Genomic DNA, 18,984 nt, shown 5'->3' with positions numbered 1-18,984 from the left:
TAGTAAAACATTGAATCAGACACAAAGGAATTATACAGCTACAGAAAGAGAAACATTAGCCGTATTAATGGCTGTACACAAATTTCGAGTTTATTTCGGCAAATCGCCAGTAACAGTCTTTTCGGATCATGCGGCTGTTGGTAGACTTTACTCGGGAAAAAACCTAACGCCCAGGTTAATAAGATGGGCTTTAAAACTCCAAGAATATAATATCACAATAAAATATAAACCGGGTAAGGAAAACAATGTAGCTGACGCACTTTCTCGTATAAAACTGGACGATGAAGGTAATGAACTTAAATGCGCTGTGTTGACTTCAAAAATTTTAGATTCTAGAGATACGGTTATTACTGAACTGAAAGCTGATCCTGAATTTGGAAATATCTATGCTTATTTGAAAGACCCCGAAGGCTTTGAGCATACAGATATCGATGCGATAAGAAATAGAGCAAAAAACTATGAAATAATAGATAATTTATTATTCTATAAGAAAACAACGAACGAAAATCTTGAGTATAAGCCAGTCATCCCAGCCTCGCTTCGATTAAGCATTTTGAAGGAGTTGCACGAGAAAAAAACAGCGGGCCACCTCGGGGTCAGAAAGACTATAAAAAGGGTACGCGAGGCGGTATATTTCCCGCAATTATACAAAATAGTAACGGCGTATGTCAGGTCCTGCAATCAATGTCAGTTAATAAATGATATTAATTACAGCCCGGCCGGGTACTTAAATAGCATTCGCGCTACATTTCCGAATGAAATTTTAGGCATAGATCTTCTTGGTCCCTTCCCCCAGAGCGAGTTAAATAAAAATCGTTTTCTTTTAGTAATAGTAGATCATTTTTCAAAATGGATAGAAATTGTTCCACTTAAACGCGCGTCAGCCAAAACAGTCGCAGATGCATTCTTACACAGATACATTTTAAAATACGGTGCACCGATAAAAGTCATTAGCGATAACGGAAAACAATTCATTAGTCAAATATTTGAAAACATATGCAATGGACTTGGCATACGCCATATCAAAATGGTTCCGTATAGACCACAGGCTAACATAGCAGAAAGAGTTAATAAAAACATAGTAAAAATAATTCGCAGTTACGTGAGCACACATCACAAGCGCTGGGATGGCTACATAAATGAATTAGCTTATGCTTTAAGAACGGCACATCATGATACTACGGGAAAAACTCCAGCAGAATTATTTTTAGGCAGAAAGTTAATTACGCCTTTAGATAAATTATTCTTTGTGCAACAAAGAGAGCAGGAGTTTAAACAACAAGATGTGCAAAAGTTGATTGATCAGGCGCTCAAAACCTCGGATACGGCAAGAAATAGGCAGAAACTATATTAGGATAGAAAACGCCGTCAAACAGATTTTAAAGTTGGGGATAAAGTATTGAAGCGGAAATTTTCCTTATCAAGTGCCCCAGACAATTTTATGGCAAAGCTAGCTCCAAAGTTTGAAGGCCCTTATGTAATTCAGGAAATCAAAGGAGTAGTCTTATATCTTAAGAACGAGAGAGGGGAAATCTGTAAAGCAAGTCCCGACCAGGTGAAAAAATACTATAATCCAAATGATTTTGAAATCCTTAAAAGTTTCTTGCAGGACTCATGTCTAAACGAAGGTTCAGAGACTACAACAACTATTCCACCACCCAAGAAACAGAGAACTGAAGAGAGACCTAGCACTTCTACAACCCGGACGTCGGTATCAAAAAGAAAAAATAATTTTCAAACTCCAGCGTTTAAGAAAAACAAAAATACAGATGCACCGGGTAAATAAACCGTGGTAAAGAGAAAAACACCACCTACAAAGGATAGCAGGAGAAATTACACATCAAGGAGAACGCGCACACGGCCACAGAGTCAGGTACCAGCAAGGCCGCCGTTCCGGAAACTGAAACGCCAGCAGGAGGCACAAAAATACGAGGAACAGAAGAAATTCAAGAAGGACTCCAGACCGGAGGACGTCAAGACCAGCCGTCCCAGGCAGGAACGGAAAGGCCAACAACCAGACGATTACTCCGTCAAGAGGCCAGCATGTAGAGGACGCAAAAGAAAAAGCAACGTGGACGACACTCGGAGATCAATAAGGAGAAGATTGACATCCATGAAACCTCTAACTTGGGATCAATTTTGCCAAAAACGGATGACGGAGTTTCAAGCATCGAAAACTCAAAGATAAGTTAAAACCTTCTATAATTTTTTTTCTCTTTTGTTCCGAAATGTTATGCATAAGTACGAAGTTCTATGTTTTGACGAAAGTCAATATGTCTCGGTTGAGACTTAGTTTTGTTTTACTTTATTTAGCTAAGGCAAAAGTATTATTTTCTTTAAGTGTAAAAGCTAAAAACAAGCATTTTCTGTTGGTCGAAAGACTAATTCTGTTATGTTAAAGCCAAAATTTGGCCGGAGATAAAAATATCTTCGTATTCTTGTATTAATAAGAATTTTACTTTCAGTGCCGCCAGCTTGGCGAAGGATGAGTAAAGTAAAAATTTATTTTCTCTTATTCATTTTATGGTAAATTGTAAAAAGCATATGTATTAAAAATTTGTAAATGTATGTAAATACTTGAAGGTTATGTAAAAGTAGAATTTAGTCTAGAAGCATAAAATTGTAGATGCTAAAAGTGAATGCTTAAAAGCAATGAAGTCAAAATTTAAGTATTAAACTGTAAAGTCATGCTTTAGAGCGAAAGCCTGCATGTTTAAAGATGAATGAGGGGGAAGTTAGAATGAATGTGTTTTGTAGGGTTCTCCACCTACTTTTGAATTTTTAAGAATATTAAAGTAGCTCATTGAGTTGTAGAATGTCGAGTAAGGTGTGTCTATTTGGTCGTTGAATTCTAACAAATCATAGTGGTTAGGGGAAGTGTTGTAAGACTAAAACACGAATATTCCCGTTTGACACCACACACGGTGGAGAGCCAGGGTAAAATTAAATTAATGCTTGAAAAATTGAATGAATGTGAAGTAAGCAATAACTAAGAAAAACGAATCGTTTAAAAACAAAAATTTATTGTGTCAAGAAAGTGTAAATTATAATGTATGTAGAAAGATACTGATACTTATTCCTTCCAGATGCTGGAAGGAAAGACCAAGATTGATTGATGAAGTCCAGGAAAAGTTGCTGTAAGAAGAAAGCTTTGTAACGATCAACAGAATTTTAGTATACAAATGGTTACATAAGATATTTTTTTTTTTGTGTGTAAACGAGGTTCTCGCCAATTAGTTCAGAATTAGAGAAACTTACAACAGGTCGTTTGTAGGACCTGATTCCAAGTTTTCCAAATTCTGGCAGCGGCAAATGTAGGGTTTATATTTATTTTAACTAACATTTATTTTAAGTTTAAACTATCTTTCCTGTCAAGCCTTACTTTCCCCTGGAACTGCCAATGCCAGAATATGTAAATTTGAGTAGAACGCGCAAGCATTCAAATTATCAGCGGAAGTATTCTGATTTAAATAGAAGGAAACAAGTTCGGTATGGGATATTCTTATTTAGCGAGCGCGGAGGTAGTTAGCGAGAATTGAAGAACCCCGCGTTGCGGCCTATGTGCTTGGCGGGAAGTAGTGTTAATCGTTCCAGTGAGCTTCAAGTCTGCTGAATTAGCAGCGGTATTGTAAAACGCGGTGAGTTAGTTATTTTAGAGAACCTCGTAGTTAGAATCTTGTCTTTAGTTTCTTTTCAGGTTATTATTTTTATTTGACTGCCGAGTTGGTACCGTCTGTAAGCGTCAAGAGAACGCAATTGTAATTTATTACGTTGAATAAAAAGGGACTTAAACCCTTCACAAGGCTCTATCTTTTATACAAGTTTTCACAGTCACCTCTTGGTTGCGTGCAAGTTGGAGGCGCGCAACGTTATAATGTTGTTAGATTGTGCATGTTTTTCTTTAGAAGTTATTGAATTATATTGTTTTCATGTTCCGATTAAGGTTTTTATGCCTTTAGTTAATCAGCACGCAATAGTTGTAGAATTATCAGCAATTTAGAAGTTGTTTGTGGTAATGAGCCTAACGTGGCTGCCATTTGTTTACATTTGAAGCTCTTAGAAGAATAGTGAAATAAGTCAATCGATGCACTAACTTCAGTGTATTCACTAACTTCAGTTTCGTTGGTTTTACCGAATCATTATCCTCAGCTGCCAAAGCGCAAATGAAAGAAGATATAGTGATTAGTTAAGAGAAGAATGGCTGGACAGGAGTAAAGCTACTGGCGTCATCTGTTGATAACACAAGAACTAAAACATAATTTCCTTAAAAGCTGAAGGCAAAGATGGATTGAAATTAGGGTCGTTAACTAGCACAGAAAAATTTTTTTGAATGTGAAATGTCTTTAGAAAATCTAATTCACCAATAGAAGATGTTTTTCGAAAAATTTTGGCTGCAGAATAAATGTGTTGTTTGATTTCTAAATTAATACGTGTTCGACGTATTATTGTATCTTAATTAACTTCAGTGTATTTTTGTCCAGTGTGGCCAAATGTTAACTTTCAGTTTTGCGCACCTAAAGTTTCGTCTTTCTGCCTGCTGGTCAAATTGCCTGTTTTTGCGTAAAAAACTCTAATTTTAATTATAAAAACCGTTTTTATTTATTCTAACTGTATTTAGTATTTTAGGCTTTTTGGAATTTTATAATTTTTAATGAAGGTTGAGTTTTTATGTATTTTTGGCTTGCCGCGAAGTGAGAACTGAACTGATTGGTTTAGAAATATATCTCTAATGAAATTCGAGGAAACATGTTTAAGTGAAATGCAACAAAAGTATCTATAATTTAATAGGCCGTGCAAGAAAGTCATGTGGTGTCCACATCAGGTAATATTTTCTTGAGAATATTTACATACCATATAGATTTCGAAATAATTATTCTCTATTTTACTTCGTTAAAAGCAAGAAAATGTAGATGACAAAAAATATTGAAAATTCGTGCAATACTTCTTAAATTATCTGGTTGTAACGAAAGTTTTCCGCCAAAAAAACGCTCTTAATAAAGTTTAAAAAAACTTAAACCTTTAATGCGGGTAGTAATCACCACCCAAATCTATGAGTTTCTGCCAAAGGTTTGGTAATTTTTCGAAGACTTCGGCTCAAAACCTTGGTGGCTGCGAGCCTCACAACAGATCAACTTCATTTCGGACGTAATGTGCAGAAAGGAAGATAACACCAGCGTGATGTAGGTGCAGGTGTGAAAAAAGGTAGAGGTCTGAAGGTGCGCTGTCAGAGTTATACGGTGGGTGTAGCAAAAGATCTCTTTCGAGTCCGCACAGAGTCCAGCCGGCGAATTCAGACACAAGTGCTCTTGCATTATTTTGATGGAGCATTAATTACCTCTTGCGCCGGAAATCAATTCGACGTTTTTCCTTGACAGTAGAGTCAACATGGACTGGCAATTGGCTGTACAGCTGAACGTCAAGGGTTTTACCTTTTTCCAGATACTCTCTGTGGATAATACCACAGCAATCCCACCAGTTACAAAAATTGATCTTTTTGGCAATCAAATTCAGACGTTGCTTTGCAACGCTGCTAACGATCTCACCGGGAGCAGAAAACCCCCTTTTTGTCCTGTGCTGTTGGTGTAAATCCCCTTTTCATCACAAGTGACGATTTGGTCCAGAATATTTTCCTTTCGTTGATATTCGAGTAGATAAGTGCAGGTCCGAACACGTCTATCCTTATCTTCTTGAGTCAACTCATGTGGAAACCAGCGTATGAACTAGTACGTCAAGTTTATGCGATGCACAGCACGACTAAGGGGCATGATACTGACGTCTGACTCCTTACCAAGCTCTCGAGTGGTTGCCTACTAATCTTCTTCCAAAAATTCTCGTAGGCTGGCCAGAGCGCTCTGCCTTCTCGAATGTCATAGTCCTTGTTTTTGATCTTTCGATACCAAACCTTCACAATGTCATATGATACAGCATTAGTACTTGAAGCTGTATACATGACTTGGTGGCATTCTGTAGCTGACTTTTTGCAACAGAATTGGAAGTAAATGATGGTTCTAATCTGAAAGCGTGATAGTTCTATTTCAGACACCTTGTACTTAATCGTATCGATGTTTTTTTACAAATTTCACAGCTGTTTTTGAATAATAATTTCGAGGCAAGTGTTTCTAAGAGGTGTTCTAAAGTAGTCTCTTTCTTTCAAATGCCAGAACTCGTTTTACAAAACGTAATTAATCACGCCAACGCAAACTGTTTGCGCAGACGATATTTACGGTGGCGGGAAACTTTCGTTAAAAGCCGATAGTTATAATTTACACTCATTCAATGATATTTCTTCTTTATCCAAAAAGTTTTTTTCTTTTTGATTTACAATTTTAAAATTATTGCATGCATTATTTTTCTGAGTATATTATGTTCCCACTAAAATACACACTATAGGAACTATGGTATGATTTTATTACAAATAATTTTATTGAATATTGAAGTGTATTAGTTAATTTTACTGTATATTGTGGCGGGCATTTACAGTTGTGAAATAATACGTAGGCACTGCTTTGATTGCAAATATTAACCTGAATGATCCCATTATCGGTGAGTCTTTCCTTTTATCTCAGGATGGATGTTCTGTAAACTCCACTTTCCCTAAAGTACTCCACGAAGGTAGTGTTATGCAGGAAAATAAAAACTAATAAACCTAACTTTGAAATTACGTTAAGCTAATCTTTCTCTACTGATGGTTCCCCAGAGAAGTAAAAAGAACAAATGCATGCAAGAGTGTACGGCTGTCGAACGTAATGCCTGGCCAAAGCATTACACCTCCCCCACCGTAATGATCTTTTTCCATGATGAAAGAGGGATCTCTCTTGTGTGCTTCAGTGAGAGAGATTCAAACAGCGGCCCTTCTAGCGTACAGGTTTACCTCATGAAACATTTGGACAACTGTAGACTCGAGTTCCAGTGGCAGCATACAGCTAACGTGAGAGCTGTGAAGCTGTAGCATTCCTGTGTCGCCACACGGAAATGCGAAATAAAGATCCTTGTTAATGGTTATGGATTTTCTTCAACCTTGACCAGGTTTTATGGATCCAGAATAAACTGTTTCCACAAATTGCAGATGATACTGGGGTTTACACTGAGCTCTGGTGACACCTCCTGTTGTAATTGGCCTGTCTCCAATCTACCGAAGGTTTTCCATCCCATTCCGTCATCCATACGTTCCTGCCTATTCCTTTTACTTGATACTTGATAAAACTTACCAAACTCTTGTGAGAAACACAGAGAACGTCATGAAGGAATACGAGTACACAAATCCCCGAAAACCTCTCGTGCGCTTGTATCCCCTTCACAATCATAACTCCACAGAGAAGCACGTGCAAGTTTACGGATTAGACTCTGAATATTTCCGTAATTCTTCGGCAATATAATTAGTACCTTTGGTTCTATGCTTTTTTGAAAATAGGCATAATTTGCGAATTGTCTTAATTTTGAACTATATACATTAAATCGTTAATCGGAACATCTAAATGAACACAGTCTCATCTAGCACGTCGTAAAATAAATATATTTCCAGTGTCAATAGAAATTCTAACACTCACTTCATTTTCACACTCCAAAAATTCGCTATCTTAATCGCTGAAATCAACACAAATCACAAGACACTAGAGAAGAAGTGCCATACATAAAGGTCGATCAATAAGTCACCAAGCATCTATGCGGAGTGATTCAGAACCCTTGTTCTCTTTCGAACCCGGAGAAGTACATAAAGATGGAAATTCAATTCTGCCTTTCATGGAAGCTCAAAAATAAAACTCGATGTCCTTTCGTTCGAAAACAAAACCATTCATCTATCAAAACTACGACTTTCAGCAAAGCGAAAGCGAAGCAAACGCGTCGATTAATCTTTCTCTCATGCAACCCCTTAAGATACTCAACATTGACCAAGTAATTTAGCTCCCGCTAACTTCCTGCCCAGTTGCTTAGAATAAACATCCTGTTCCATGTCAGCCTTACCATGTCAGCCTTACACAGAAATTCTCAACGATCAGAATCCTAGAAAAATAAAGAAATAAGGACGTAATAAGGCTGTACGTTCAGCTTCCAAAATTAGATTCCTGCTACACAAATCCAAAAAATTAAGTAAAAAATCTCAATACACAATTCATTTAAATTTATTAACACCTAATTAAAATTAATCATGATAGCTATTTCTGCTAATTTATGTCTTTTCAAGAAAGCTTTTAATTGTAATCTGTCTTTTAGAACAGTGCTCCGCAACCGGTGTGCCATGAGTAGGATATAGGTGTGCCGCAATCAAATACATGTATTTGACATTTTGCAATTTTTTATCATGTATTTAATACACAATGACAATTTTTTTTTCTTAATAATGACTATTTTAAATGTTTTTATATATTTCACTGTTGTGTGGTTGTGTGTGTGATTGTAAGTGTGTCAGCATTTGAATTTTTTCGGCACTTCCTTGATAACTCGGAACTCTTTGGTGTTCCACGAAATTCCAGAAAGATTTTTTGTGCGTCGCAGGTGAGAAAAGGTTGCGGAGCACTGTTTTAGAAGATAATACAGGTACCAGTAGTACCAGGCTTACTGGTACAATAAAGTACCAGTAAGGCTGATACTATTGTAAACAACAGCAAAGTTTTGTTTGATTCTTTACGAACAGTTTAATCTTATAAATGCATCAGGATGGTCAAATTTTTCTTAGACTTCGTTATTTTTTAGGTTTGGAAGTTGAAAGCATCAGCAGCTCGACATGCGTCACCTGTGATTCGCCATCGGGTCTGCCTTACATTGACCGAGTGACTCCCACCGTCACTGTAGCGGTTGTGGGTAATGGCAAAGGAGCCAAGATGTCTGATGAAGTGGGCAGAATAGCAGCACACTTAAGCGTAACAGGGAAGTGGGATTCGGAATTAATGCAATCGCAGTTCAAGGCAATTTTTGCTGAAAACTGAAGTCTTCTGTTAAAAATTACCTGATGATACAAAAAGTAATGACGATTTCTAAAAATAATAATGTAACTATAGATTAAAATAAAGTTATTCTTGAAATGACATTTTCTCTTTTTTATTGCACCTATTTCTCCGCCTCATACGTCTATAAGTTAATTCTTTATCCCTTTCATTATATTACTGTACTAAATCCTTAATCACCTACACGACCGAGCAAATTCCCATTGACAGCTGCTACTATTCCACCTAGCATAATATCTTGAATTTAGCCTTCAAATCACAGGAGGATTTTGCTTACCGGATTCACATTTGGGCCATTTAACATCCCTTGGGATCCAGCTAGTTTACAGGAAGTAACTACAATACAATTAACTTTATTTTCGATATCCTTCTGAATTTAATCTGTAATTTTTATCAATAATCTTTACTGGTTTGCTACCAAATTCTGAAAGAAAAAGAGTTTTATGGTTCACACATGCACACTTAAAAATTATTTTCTTTAAATGCTTGTATCTCATAAATGTTGATTATTTTCATTTGAAACCTTGTAGGGTTTTTCTTAATTTGCATAACAACTTAATTTGCACAACATTCTTAATTTGCATTTTTTCCTGTTCTCAACTTCTCAAACTTCTCTTCACATTCTCTCGCCAGGATGTAAATTTAAAGTTACGTGAAGTGCTATTTAAACGTGTGATATTCTCTGTTCATTCAGAGCGTGTTTCGCTTGCCTAGCGCACGTTTCGTTGTTATTTCGAGGTCACGCTAGTAAGCCTATTGGCCATATCTGTTTAGTATCACGCCGGTTAGATCTCTGTTAGTCCATCTCTTAGGAGTAATTTTGAAGTACATTCTTGCACTCGTTTATTTTTCAGATTTTGATTTGTATTCTAGTCTACGTTAGTTATCGCCGCAAGCGAACGGTGTTTTATAACGCACGAAGTCCGTGCTTTCTGTCAATTTAGTTTGAGTTAATAAAGGGTTATTTTGCACCCGTCTTCTGTGCTGGTATTTAATTTACGCCTGTGCGAGAATTCGCCAGGTACACTGTAGGATCTAAGTTAGTGTATGTGGAGAAGTAGAGATAGATTTTACAACCTAAGTTTAATATTTCTCTTGAACGTTATCACATTTTCTGTGAGTTTTCTTAAATTTGGTTAAACATTCTGCATTTTACAAGCAAAAGCCATCGAAAAACAATTAGAATTTTTAAAAGAAACTTTTACATTTTCTTCTATATGCATGTTATTCTTATGAAGTGAATATGAAAATTGCATATAACTATACAACATTTTACGAAAGTTACAGATCATTTCTTCATTCCATTAAGCAGGGTTGTGTTATTGGTCCCCTACATGTACTCGTGACTAAAATCCTGACTAACCGTTAGTTACAAAGCTACAGTTACAGAAATGTTTTTCAAGCATTTCTCTGGAAAATAAGTTTTTAAGAAAAAAATCTTTAAAATCTAAAGCACTCTTCGGATTTTGTCTATGTATTGCATATATTGTTTTTCATATATTTTAAAATGCTGGAAGATTAAAAACTTTAAGACTGCCTATTAATTTTCTATTTTTTTAATCATTAAATGCCTTCATTTTTATGTTTAAAGTTTCCCCATCAAAACATGATTTAAAATCTAACCTTTTATGTACATAATGCACAGGCTATGTGCATACTTCTACTAAAACCTCATGAAATGAAAACAATCCTTTAAAATCAACAGTTACTTAATAATAATTTCATTGTTGTTTGCAAAATAAAATTGTAACCTAAACAATAATTTCTGTCATAAATAATTTTAATCTAACAGAGGAATGTAAAAAATAATGAAAGAATGGTGCAACATAACTAAAGGACATTTTTTTTTTTTTTTTTTTTTGCAAAATAAAATTACTAAAACTAATACTTAGATAGATTCATGTCATAGTATTTCTTCACGCTTCCTTAGATTAGGAACCTTAGATCAGGAGTATTTGTAATGCACTGAACTATGGTTGGCAGTATGTCAGCAGTTCAAAATCTCAATAACTATTTAGCTGTCTGTTATTCAGCTATTACTAAATACTAAATTCGAATCTGCATGGACAGATTTCTAAAATATGGAATTCCTTACATCCCGGATTAGAGAGCAGGGTAAATAAAAATACGAACCTTGTATTTTATATTAAATTTCTATTTACCATTCTGCATATTTTTTATTTCAATATAGATTTCATAATAAAAGTGAATCCTTATAAATAAATTATATTAATGTAATTCATAAAACACTCACTGATGAATAATATTTATATCACTATCGGAATAATCCATTAATTACTGCAAACTCTTAACTACTTGACAACAACTTGACTTTTCTCATTTATTTTGCGAGTTGCAGGCTCTCTCTTCATGCGAACATTTATTTGGGGTCCCCCATAATTAAGCAAAGCTTGAGAGGAAAACTTGCTCATTTCTTGTAAATGAATAATTGAATACATCTTAATTTAGAAATTAGAAGATTTCATATTGCATAGTTACATTACTTTACCCATTTGATTTAAAAAAGAAAAAAATTCAAGGATTAAGAAAATCTGTGCATTCGATTTATAGTGGTATGGAACGTGAGCATTACGATCTCGGAACATATTACAGAGCTAGTATAGACGCACAGAGCTCAAGAATAATATCTTGACATGTAATGTAAACCGTCTATCCGAAATATTCCGAGTCTGAATTAATGGAAACTAAAGATGAACGGTTTAAAGTTTAAGGTGTTCTGTATAATCTGCCCCTACATGAGTACAACGCAGAACGTTCATACCATATCATACCATATGAAATACCATATGAAATCGTCATAAAAGTTTTTGTTCGGAATGTTATTCAACTGTGGCTTGAGTGTGGGTTACAACGTCATAGCATTGGCTTTTCATTGGAAGTTTGATTTTAAGGAATGAAAAAGAATCATTCGGGGCCAGTTATAGAGAGTCGTTGAGAACAGGCGTGCTTTTTTTCGCTAGGAAGTGCACCATAACTCCAGCCGTGTGAGGGGAAGCATTGTCATGCGGCAAGAAGTAATCCCTCTTCTTCCAGCGTCCCAGATGAACCCTCTGAATCCTCTTGCACAAGCTATCCATTTAACCAGGGATTTATAGTAGTGCCAGCTACCATAGTTACATCCTTCATGTCGCTTACATGCCAGAGAGAAAATCTATTTCGTAAATTTTCGGACAGATGGTGTATGAGATGCATATCAACTTGTATTCATCAGCATTCTCGGAGTTTATTAGTTTTGACTGTAATTAAGGAAAAGCAAGAAGGCTATTTTTCTAAACTTCATTTTAAGTTTTACCGGGTATAATTAGAGAGATGAATCGAAGTATGTCCACGGGCTAAACTTACTCAATTAAAGAGAAGTCGAGCAGTTAGGAAAGGATTTGAAGGAATTGATATGAAGGAACTATGGCAGATCTGTGATAAATGTGGCTAGTGCTGCCCAGACGGTAACTGCAATATCGATGGACCTGTGTTCAAATCATTGAGAAGGCACGGATGTTTGTAAGCGTTTAGAGTGTCTGTGCAGCAAGGGGTACTCAAAATACACGGCGAGCCAAAAGTACGCTCGAGAAGTCAGTGGTAAGTGAAGATGCGTGAAAAACCGTATAAAGGCTCCCTCCAGGGTATTCTTACACAAAATTAGGGCGGAAGCTTAGTAGTTAGCAAGACTCCGAGGTACCTAATGTATATCGGTGCCCTCATAGCCATATGGCAGGTTTCGCCTGTTAGGTGGGCTGGGGTCAGTGCTTAGAGCTAACTAACCTAATGTATACCTACCGGAATTCAAATGTGTTAGCCTTACTTAAGACTACAGATATGGATATTAAAATATAGCCTAGGATATTGTTATACGAATTGCAATAGAACTGATCTAAACATATCGCTGACATAATTTATTTCTATAAGCTAACATAATTTATTGCTGTAAACTATAGTAGTAAAGTTGTGCTTGCAGTAATATGGCAATATTTCTCAAGTAATTCTTTCAAGTATAGGGAGCATATGAAGCCACAACAGAAACAGTGTCTATGACTGGGTTAGGGGGTGCAAAAAGAATAATCACAGGCAACTCACACCTAGTGAAAAACGTTTTTCATCTTAGCTATCTACAGTATTAGCTAGCGCTTAGAATTATTGAAGCAAAAGTTACAGTTATCCTTGAAGCCGTTATTTATAATACCATCAAAAATTACAACAAATGATACAACAGCTAACACGGCTGACCATTGCATTGATCACGGTGGGTTTAATGTTGTGAGACCTTAGGCATAACGAGATTTTAAATTGGAAAGACTAGAGTACAGAAGTTTCTAACGTTAAATACTTACGACCTAACATTGGGAAATGAAACACCTTTTCGAGCATTCTAGACTTCACACATTCATTGCATCTTCTGCTTAAATTATAAGGCACTCAAAACAATCACCTCACATGTTTTAACTTACTTGGCTTCCTTGTGGAACGGCTGATTGAACATCGTCCAAAATGATCTCAGTAAACACGAAAACCGTTATCACATCGATATTTAATCTTCAACATTATGAATAATCTATAATTTTTTTAGGAATATCTGATTGATTGAATTTTTGAAGTTTTTCAGTTTTTTTTAAACACAGTTTTTTGAAGAAATCGTGTAAGGGATAGTGTTTTAAATGAAGCATTTTCATTTCAGTTAAAAAAATTCGGCGTAGCTAAGCGAGACACAGCTATCAATGGAACATGTTTCGGAACCCTCCAGTTGTAAGCGAGGGACCAAATTTTTTTTCTTGTGTTGAATCAGTAATTTCAAGGTAGTGTATTTATGATATGGAATGCTTGTCCATGGTATTTGTAGTTTAAAAAGGTATACTAACGATGCATTTTTCCTGTTTTCGAAATGAAAATGTGAGAGGGATTGTCAGTCTTGATGTCCCTGTAGATCCAATTTCTTATCTACATCAAAATAATTTACTTAAATGTATGTTTTAGTTGCCTTCGTACCGCCCAGACGAATGAATAATGTACCGGTTACCGACCCTAACTGCTGCACCAGAGGGCCTGGGTTCCAATTCCGGAGAAGGCATGGGTGTTTGTAAATATATAGGATCTTTGTGGCATGGAAACACTTATACTGCGATAAAGTGTAAAATATACTGCGATATACTGCGATAAAGTCTTCTCGTGTGGCTTTGATGGTAAGGAAGAAGCGTGAAGAATCTCAGATCACTCCCCGGATACTCTACCTCAAAATTAGGGTTTAAAGTAGAAGGCCAACGTCTTTGCAGTTCTTGCAACCATTCTTCCACGAAATATGGACTGGAAAACAACAACAACTTGTTTTTATTTTTATTTGTAATTAATTGCCAAATAAAGCTCTTCAGAGGTGAATCAATTAATACAGAAAAATATTGGTTGCAAATGGTGCAAACAGAAAGTGATCTAAGGTAAAACAGACAATGAAAGATGACCATCTTTTTGAATTACCTTAATAATAATAATTCTGGAATAAAAGGTTAAAAGTAAATTTTGCACAAAAGCGAAACAAAATGCATTCCTTGAAAATGGAACATACTTTCATATTTCAAAAATTAAAATGGGTGTCATAAAAAAGCAATTGACTTTTTTGTATTTTTAACTAATTTAACATAAAATATAACCAATGCTCGCTATTCCAGTAGCCGCATGTTTTTGTAGCGGGAAATGAAATTCTGTATCATTCGAAAGGGGAATAATAATACAAACACGAAATACAGTACAAGAAAAAATAATAACCCAGACTAAGAAACGTTTTTATATACTAACTGGGTACTATCAGTAATATTTTTGACAAATTAAATATTCAGTTTTAGAAAAATGGATCTTCATACTGAAGGTTTAAAAAAAATATCTAAACTATTGTTACAATGCTTATTAATCGAAATTTTTTCGATAGGCTCGTGGGGTTCCTCTCTTTTATCTAACAGCTAAATGTGTAGGAACCCTCATGAACAGCTATGCGAATAATCGCTTTAGTTCATGATCAAAGACGTAAAATCAAGAAGGGTTAATTATCCTTTATTTCTCGAAATAAGAATTGAACAGTCGACTCCTTTCTAAGCAAAGCCTCCACTTGGGCTTCAACTGAAATTAACAAAAAATAAAACGTAACAAATGCTTAGCTAAAAAGATATAGCCGAAGCTATCAAAATTCAAAGTAGCTGACCCTGAAATATCAAATAAGATGGCGAAGCTATCAAGGGCTTAAAATACGGCCGAGCGCAGTCATAATAGCTTAAAGAGAGACGTAGCCAAAAGGCGAACACGCGCTAGTCGGAAAGTCTGAGCCTCTCTAACGAAGTCAGTGGAACTTCGAATACCAATCTTACTCTTTAGCAATAAACGCGATTCTAAAAACACATTCTGGTAGGCAATTGTAAGCTGAAATTAGGAAGGCTAGGAAAGTAGCTTTAACTAAAGATAACTGTTAAAAACTTAGGATAAACCTTACAGGCTATAGAATTAGATCTTTGATGAATCAACATTTCGAAAAATAACGATCCTAGGTAGTTCACTGGTAAATTACGATCCCTTACATGATAATCGCTTTCGGATCTTAAAGCCAGCAGATGAAGAACTGCATTTTAGCTAGTTTAATCATTTTGCATTAGCAGGAATATTGATATCTCTTTCAGTTGTGAGAAGAAGGCTTCACTTATAAAACCGTTTATCGAAGATCTTTCGTACTTATTCCATAGACTCAAGACAACTGGACTACTTTCGACAAGCCAGCATGGAATACGAAGATGGCAATGGACCAAATGGACATAGATGAATCCATGTATTCTGTATAATAATGTAAACCACATTCTATATTCCTGAATACCCCTTTAAAAGTGTATATGTCTCAGGTCATGAAATGTATCGTGTTAAGACAATAAAGAACATATCTTGAAATAATAAAGATGTATGATTTCAAGATATTTCTCATTTACTTTAAATTGTTCTTCATAAATATTTTGCAAATAGAATACGTCTAAACTAGAGATAGGTCGAATACTAACTTTTCTAGAACCTAAGTTCTAACAGATTCTCAAAATTTGGATTTTGGAATCCTTCAAATAAAAAACATTCTGCTGTGTACACCACATGATTTTCTTGTACGGAATAGTAAATTATACCCATTTTTTCCTGCATTTCATTTAAACTTATTTCCTAGAATTCCATTAGAGATATGTTTCTCGTTCAATAAATCCAGTTCTTAATTTCCGGCAAGTCAAAAATACATAAAAACTAAAGATATTTTCATTAAAAATTGAGAGATATAGAAAAACATAAAACACCAAATACAGTTAAAACATTTAAAAAACACTTCTTACCATTAAAATTACAGTTTCTATGCAAAAACAAGCAATTCGGCCAGCAGGCAAGAAGGCAGATTTTTCGGTGCACAAAATCAAAAGCTTAGTCCCACTCGGCAAAATGGCAAAAAGACACTGAAGGTGCAGAAAGAATAAATTCATTATTCTGCTAGGTTTCAAATGTAAACAAATATAGCTCCTAAGGTAAAAATAAATTAGGCTTAACCGCACTTAAGCAATTTTTTTTTAATTTTTGTTGATAATTCTACAAATATTGCATGCAGATTAACTAAAGGCATAAAAACCTTAACCGGAAGATGAGAACAACATAATTCAATGATCTTTTAAGAAAAAATGCATAATTTACCAACATATAAGAGTAAAAATTTGAGCTCACTGAGCCGAGAGTGAGGTGTACACACTGGTGTGCAAAAATTAAGGACGACACAGTTTTTTCAATATAACTTTGTACAAAAGCTTTCCAAATCAACACATTTAATACCGTAAGATCCCCAATACGTAAGGACATGAGTAATGTAAGCAACACTTACTAAAAGAGAAATCAGAGGGATAAAAAGAAGCTTTATTGAAAAAGTAGCATGGAGCGCAATGCGACTGAAGGCCGAAACATCCCTGTGATGGGTGTCCAGCAAGAAACATCCGGTTTTAATAGGGGATATGATCTCTCCTGACTGCTAGGCAGGTTTCACAGCGTCTGCCCATGCTGAGAATGAGGGTGTCAATGAGTTGTTGAGGCATTGCTGCCCATTCGTCTTGCAGCGCCAATCGAAGCTCCGGAATCGTTACTGGTGGTAAGGCACGAGCTGCCAAGCGTCTGCCTAGAAAATCCCATACATGCTCGATGGGATTGAGATCCGGAGATCGTGCCGGCCAATCCATACGTTCAATATCCTCACTCTCTAAGAGCTGTTCGGCAGCTACTGTGCGATGACATGGTGTATTGTCGTCCATGAAAAGGAACTGCGCATCCATAGCGCCTCTAAAAAGACGCACATATGGAAGAAGAATCTCGTTACAATAACGGGTCCCGTTGACTGAACCTGCATCGAAGATGTGAAGGTCTGTACGACTACCAAGCATGATGCCTCCCCAAACGAGAACACCGCCACATCCATACCTGTCCCCTTCAATGATGTTCCAGGGATGATTGCGGCTTCCCCGCTCTCTCCAGATGAGTATGCGATGAGAATCGCTACTCAGACTGAATCTGCTCTCATCTGTAAAGAGTACTCGGCCCCATTCATTGTCTCTCCAATTCCGGTGTTCCCGGCACCACAGAGAACGCCTTCTCCGATGGGCAGGCGTTAGAGCTACACACCGTACAGGGCGTCGTGCAAACAGACCACCACCGTGCAGTCTTCTGGCCACGGTAAAACGCGATATCGGTCGTCCAGTCGCCTGTGTCGTGTGTCTAGCGACTTCTCCCGCTGTCTGCCGCCTGTTTCTTTTGGCCTGTAAGGCAATATACCGGTCATCTGCGGGTGTGGTTCCTCGTGGACGACCACTACTAAACCCCGGATAGCGGTTTCTGTAGTTTGAAATTGTCTCCAAAGTCGTGAAACGATGCTGTGAGCAATTCCGAACTCTGCAACCACACTTGTCACACTGCGGCCTTCCTCCAGCTTCCCAATGATTCGACCTCGGGTAAAAGCATCCAGATGTCGTCTAACAGATTGATTATTCGCCATTTCTCGCTGAGGTAGCAACTCGGTGTGATTTTAACTGCTATAAGGCGTGCAATCTCTTTGCCAGAAATACTGATCTTGCACCTACAACATGCTTTATACTACTCAGACACTCCCCCATTACGTCTACCTGCATATCTGCGTATGTGCTACCGTACATCACCTTACTTAATCTCCTGATTGGTCTTTCTGTCCGCTCTGCCTCTTCGTTCAGCTGATATGCTAATTTTTCGACTTCGTCCTTAATTTTTGCGCACCAGTGTATATTGTCGTATACACCTCAGCAACAGAGTGGGTGTATATATTGTTGCGTGCGTACGGGTTTGTAATAGATTGAATGCACAAGTTTAAAGAAAAGTTAATAAAATTTATTCTTATCACAACAAATAAAAAAAATGCTGAAATTTTTCCCCACAGATATTTGTACACTATCACACTGTAGTTAAAATTTTAAACTACTAAAACGTTAAATGGAACACAGTTCAAAGCGCAGAGAAAGCTAATCTGATCTAAAAATTACAGTAGCTAAGTAAACAACAACTTAGTAAACAATTGAACTAAGATGTTTTTCTCCGTCTTTTATAAGCTTTTTTTAATCAGTTACGAGAAGCTTTTGGTAATTTCTATTTTCTGGAGTTTTCCGAAAAGCAAAAGCAATTACGCGATATCTGTTTATCAAATGCGCGTGCTCCTGTATTTTTACTTTTTCGTCGTAGATTTCTCTTAAAACTCGTCACGCGCTGCATTTCACGGAGGAATGAAACAATTTTAATTACAATTCTACTAAAAATAGCGAACTAAATACAAAAACCGTACCAATATACGTATATATACTTTTGATGCGGCAGATTGCAACCAAAATGGAAGGTGCACAACTACATGTTATTGCCGTTCTATACACAAAATTGCAATGCTCTGAGGCTACTCGTTTTTGAGTTATGTGAGATACATACGTACATACATACGCACGTACGTTCAGAAGACACGAAAAAATCTCTTCTG

At 36.4% G+C, this 18,984-nt stretch overlaps 1 protein-coding gene across 3 annotated transcripts in view; it reads left to right on the top strand.

Annotated features, from left to right (window-relative positions):
* The window catches only part of LOC118202849 (uncharacterized), a 48,641-nt gene extending 39,623 nt beyond the window's left edge, over positions 1 to 9,018 (top strand). For all 3 annotated transcript variants that reach the window (XM_085827437.1, XM_085827436.1, XM_085827434.1), the window contains exon 9: positions 8,692 to 9,018. In XM_085827437.1, the coding sequence (XP_085683563.1) occupies positions 8,692 to 8,924 (233 nt within the window). In that variant the 3' untranslated portion in view covers positions 8,925 to 9,018. The remainder of the gene's footprint in view (positions 1 to 8,691) is intronic.
* Positions 9,019 to 18,984: the final 9,966 nt, after the last annotated feature.

Source organism: Stegodyphus dumicola, chromosome 12 (assembly GCF_044657685.1).
Source record: "Stegodyphus dumicola isolate Sdum_Otavi_A_Nest chromosome 12, ASM4465768v1".
NCBI classification, from domain to species: Eukaryota; Metazoa; Arthropoda; class Arachnida; order Araneae; family Eresidae; genus Stegodyphus; species Stegodyphus dumicola.
The sequence above is the reverse complement of the archived record's forward strand: the minus strand, read 5'-3'. Positions and strand labels throughout refer to the sequence as shown.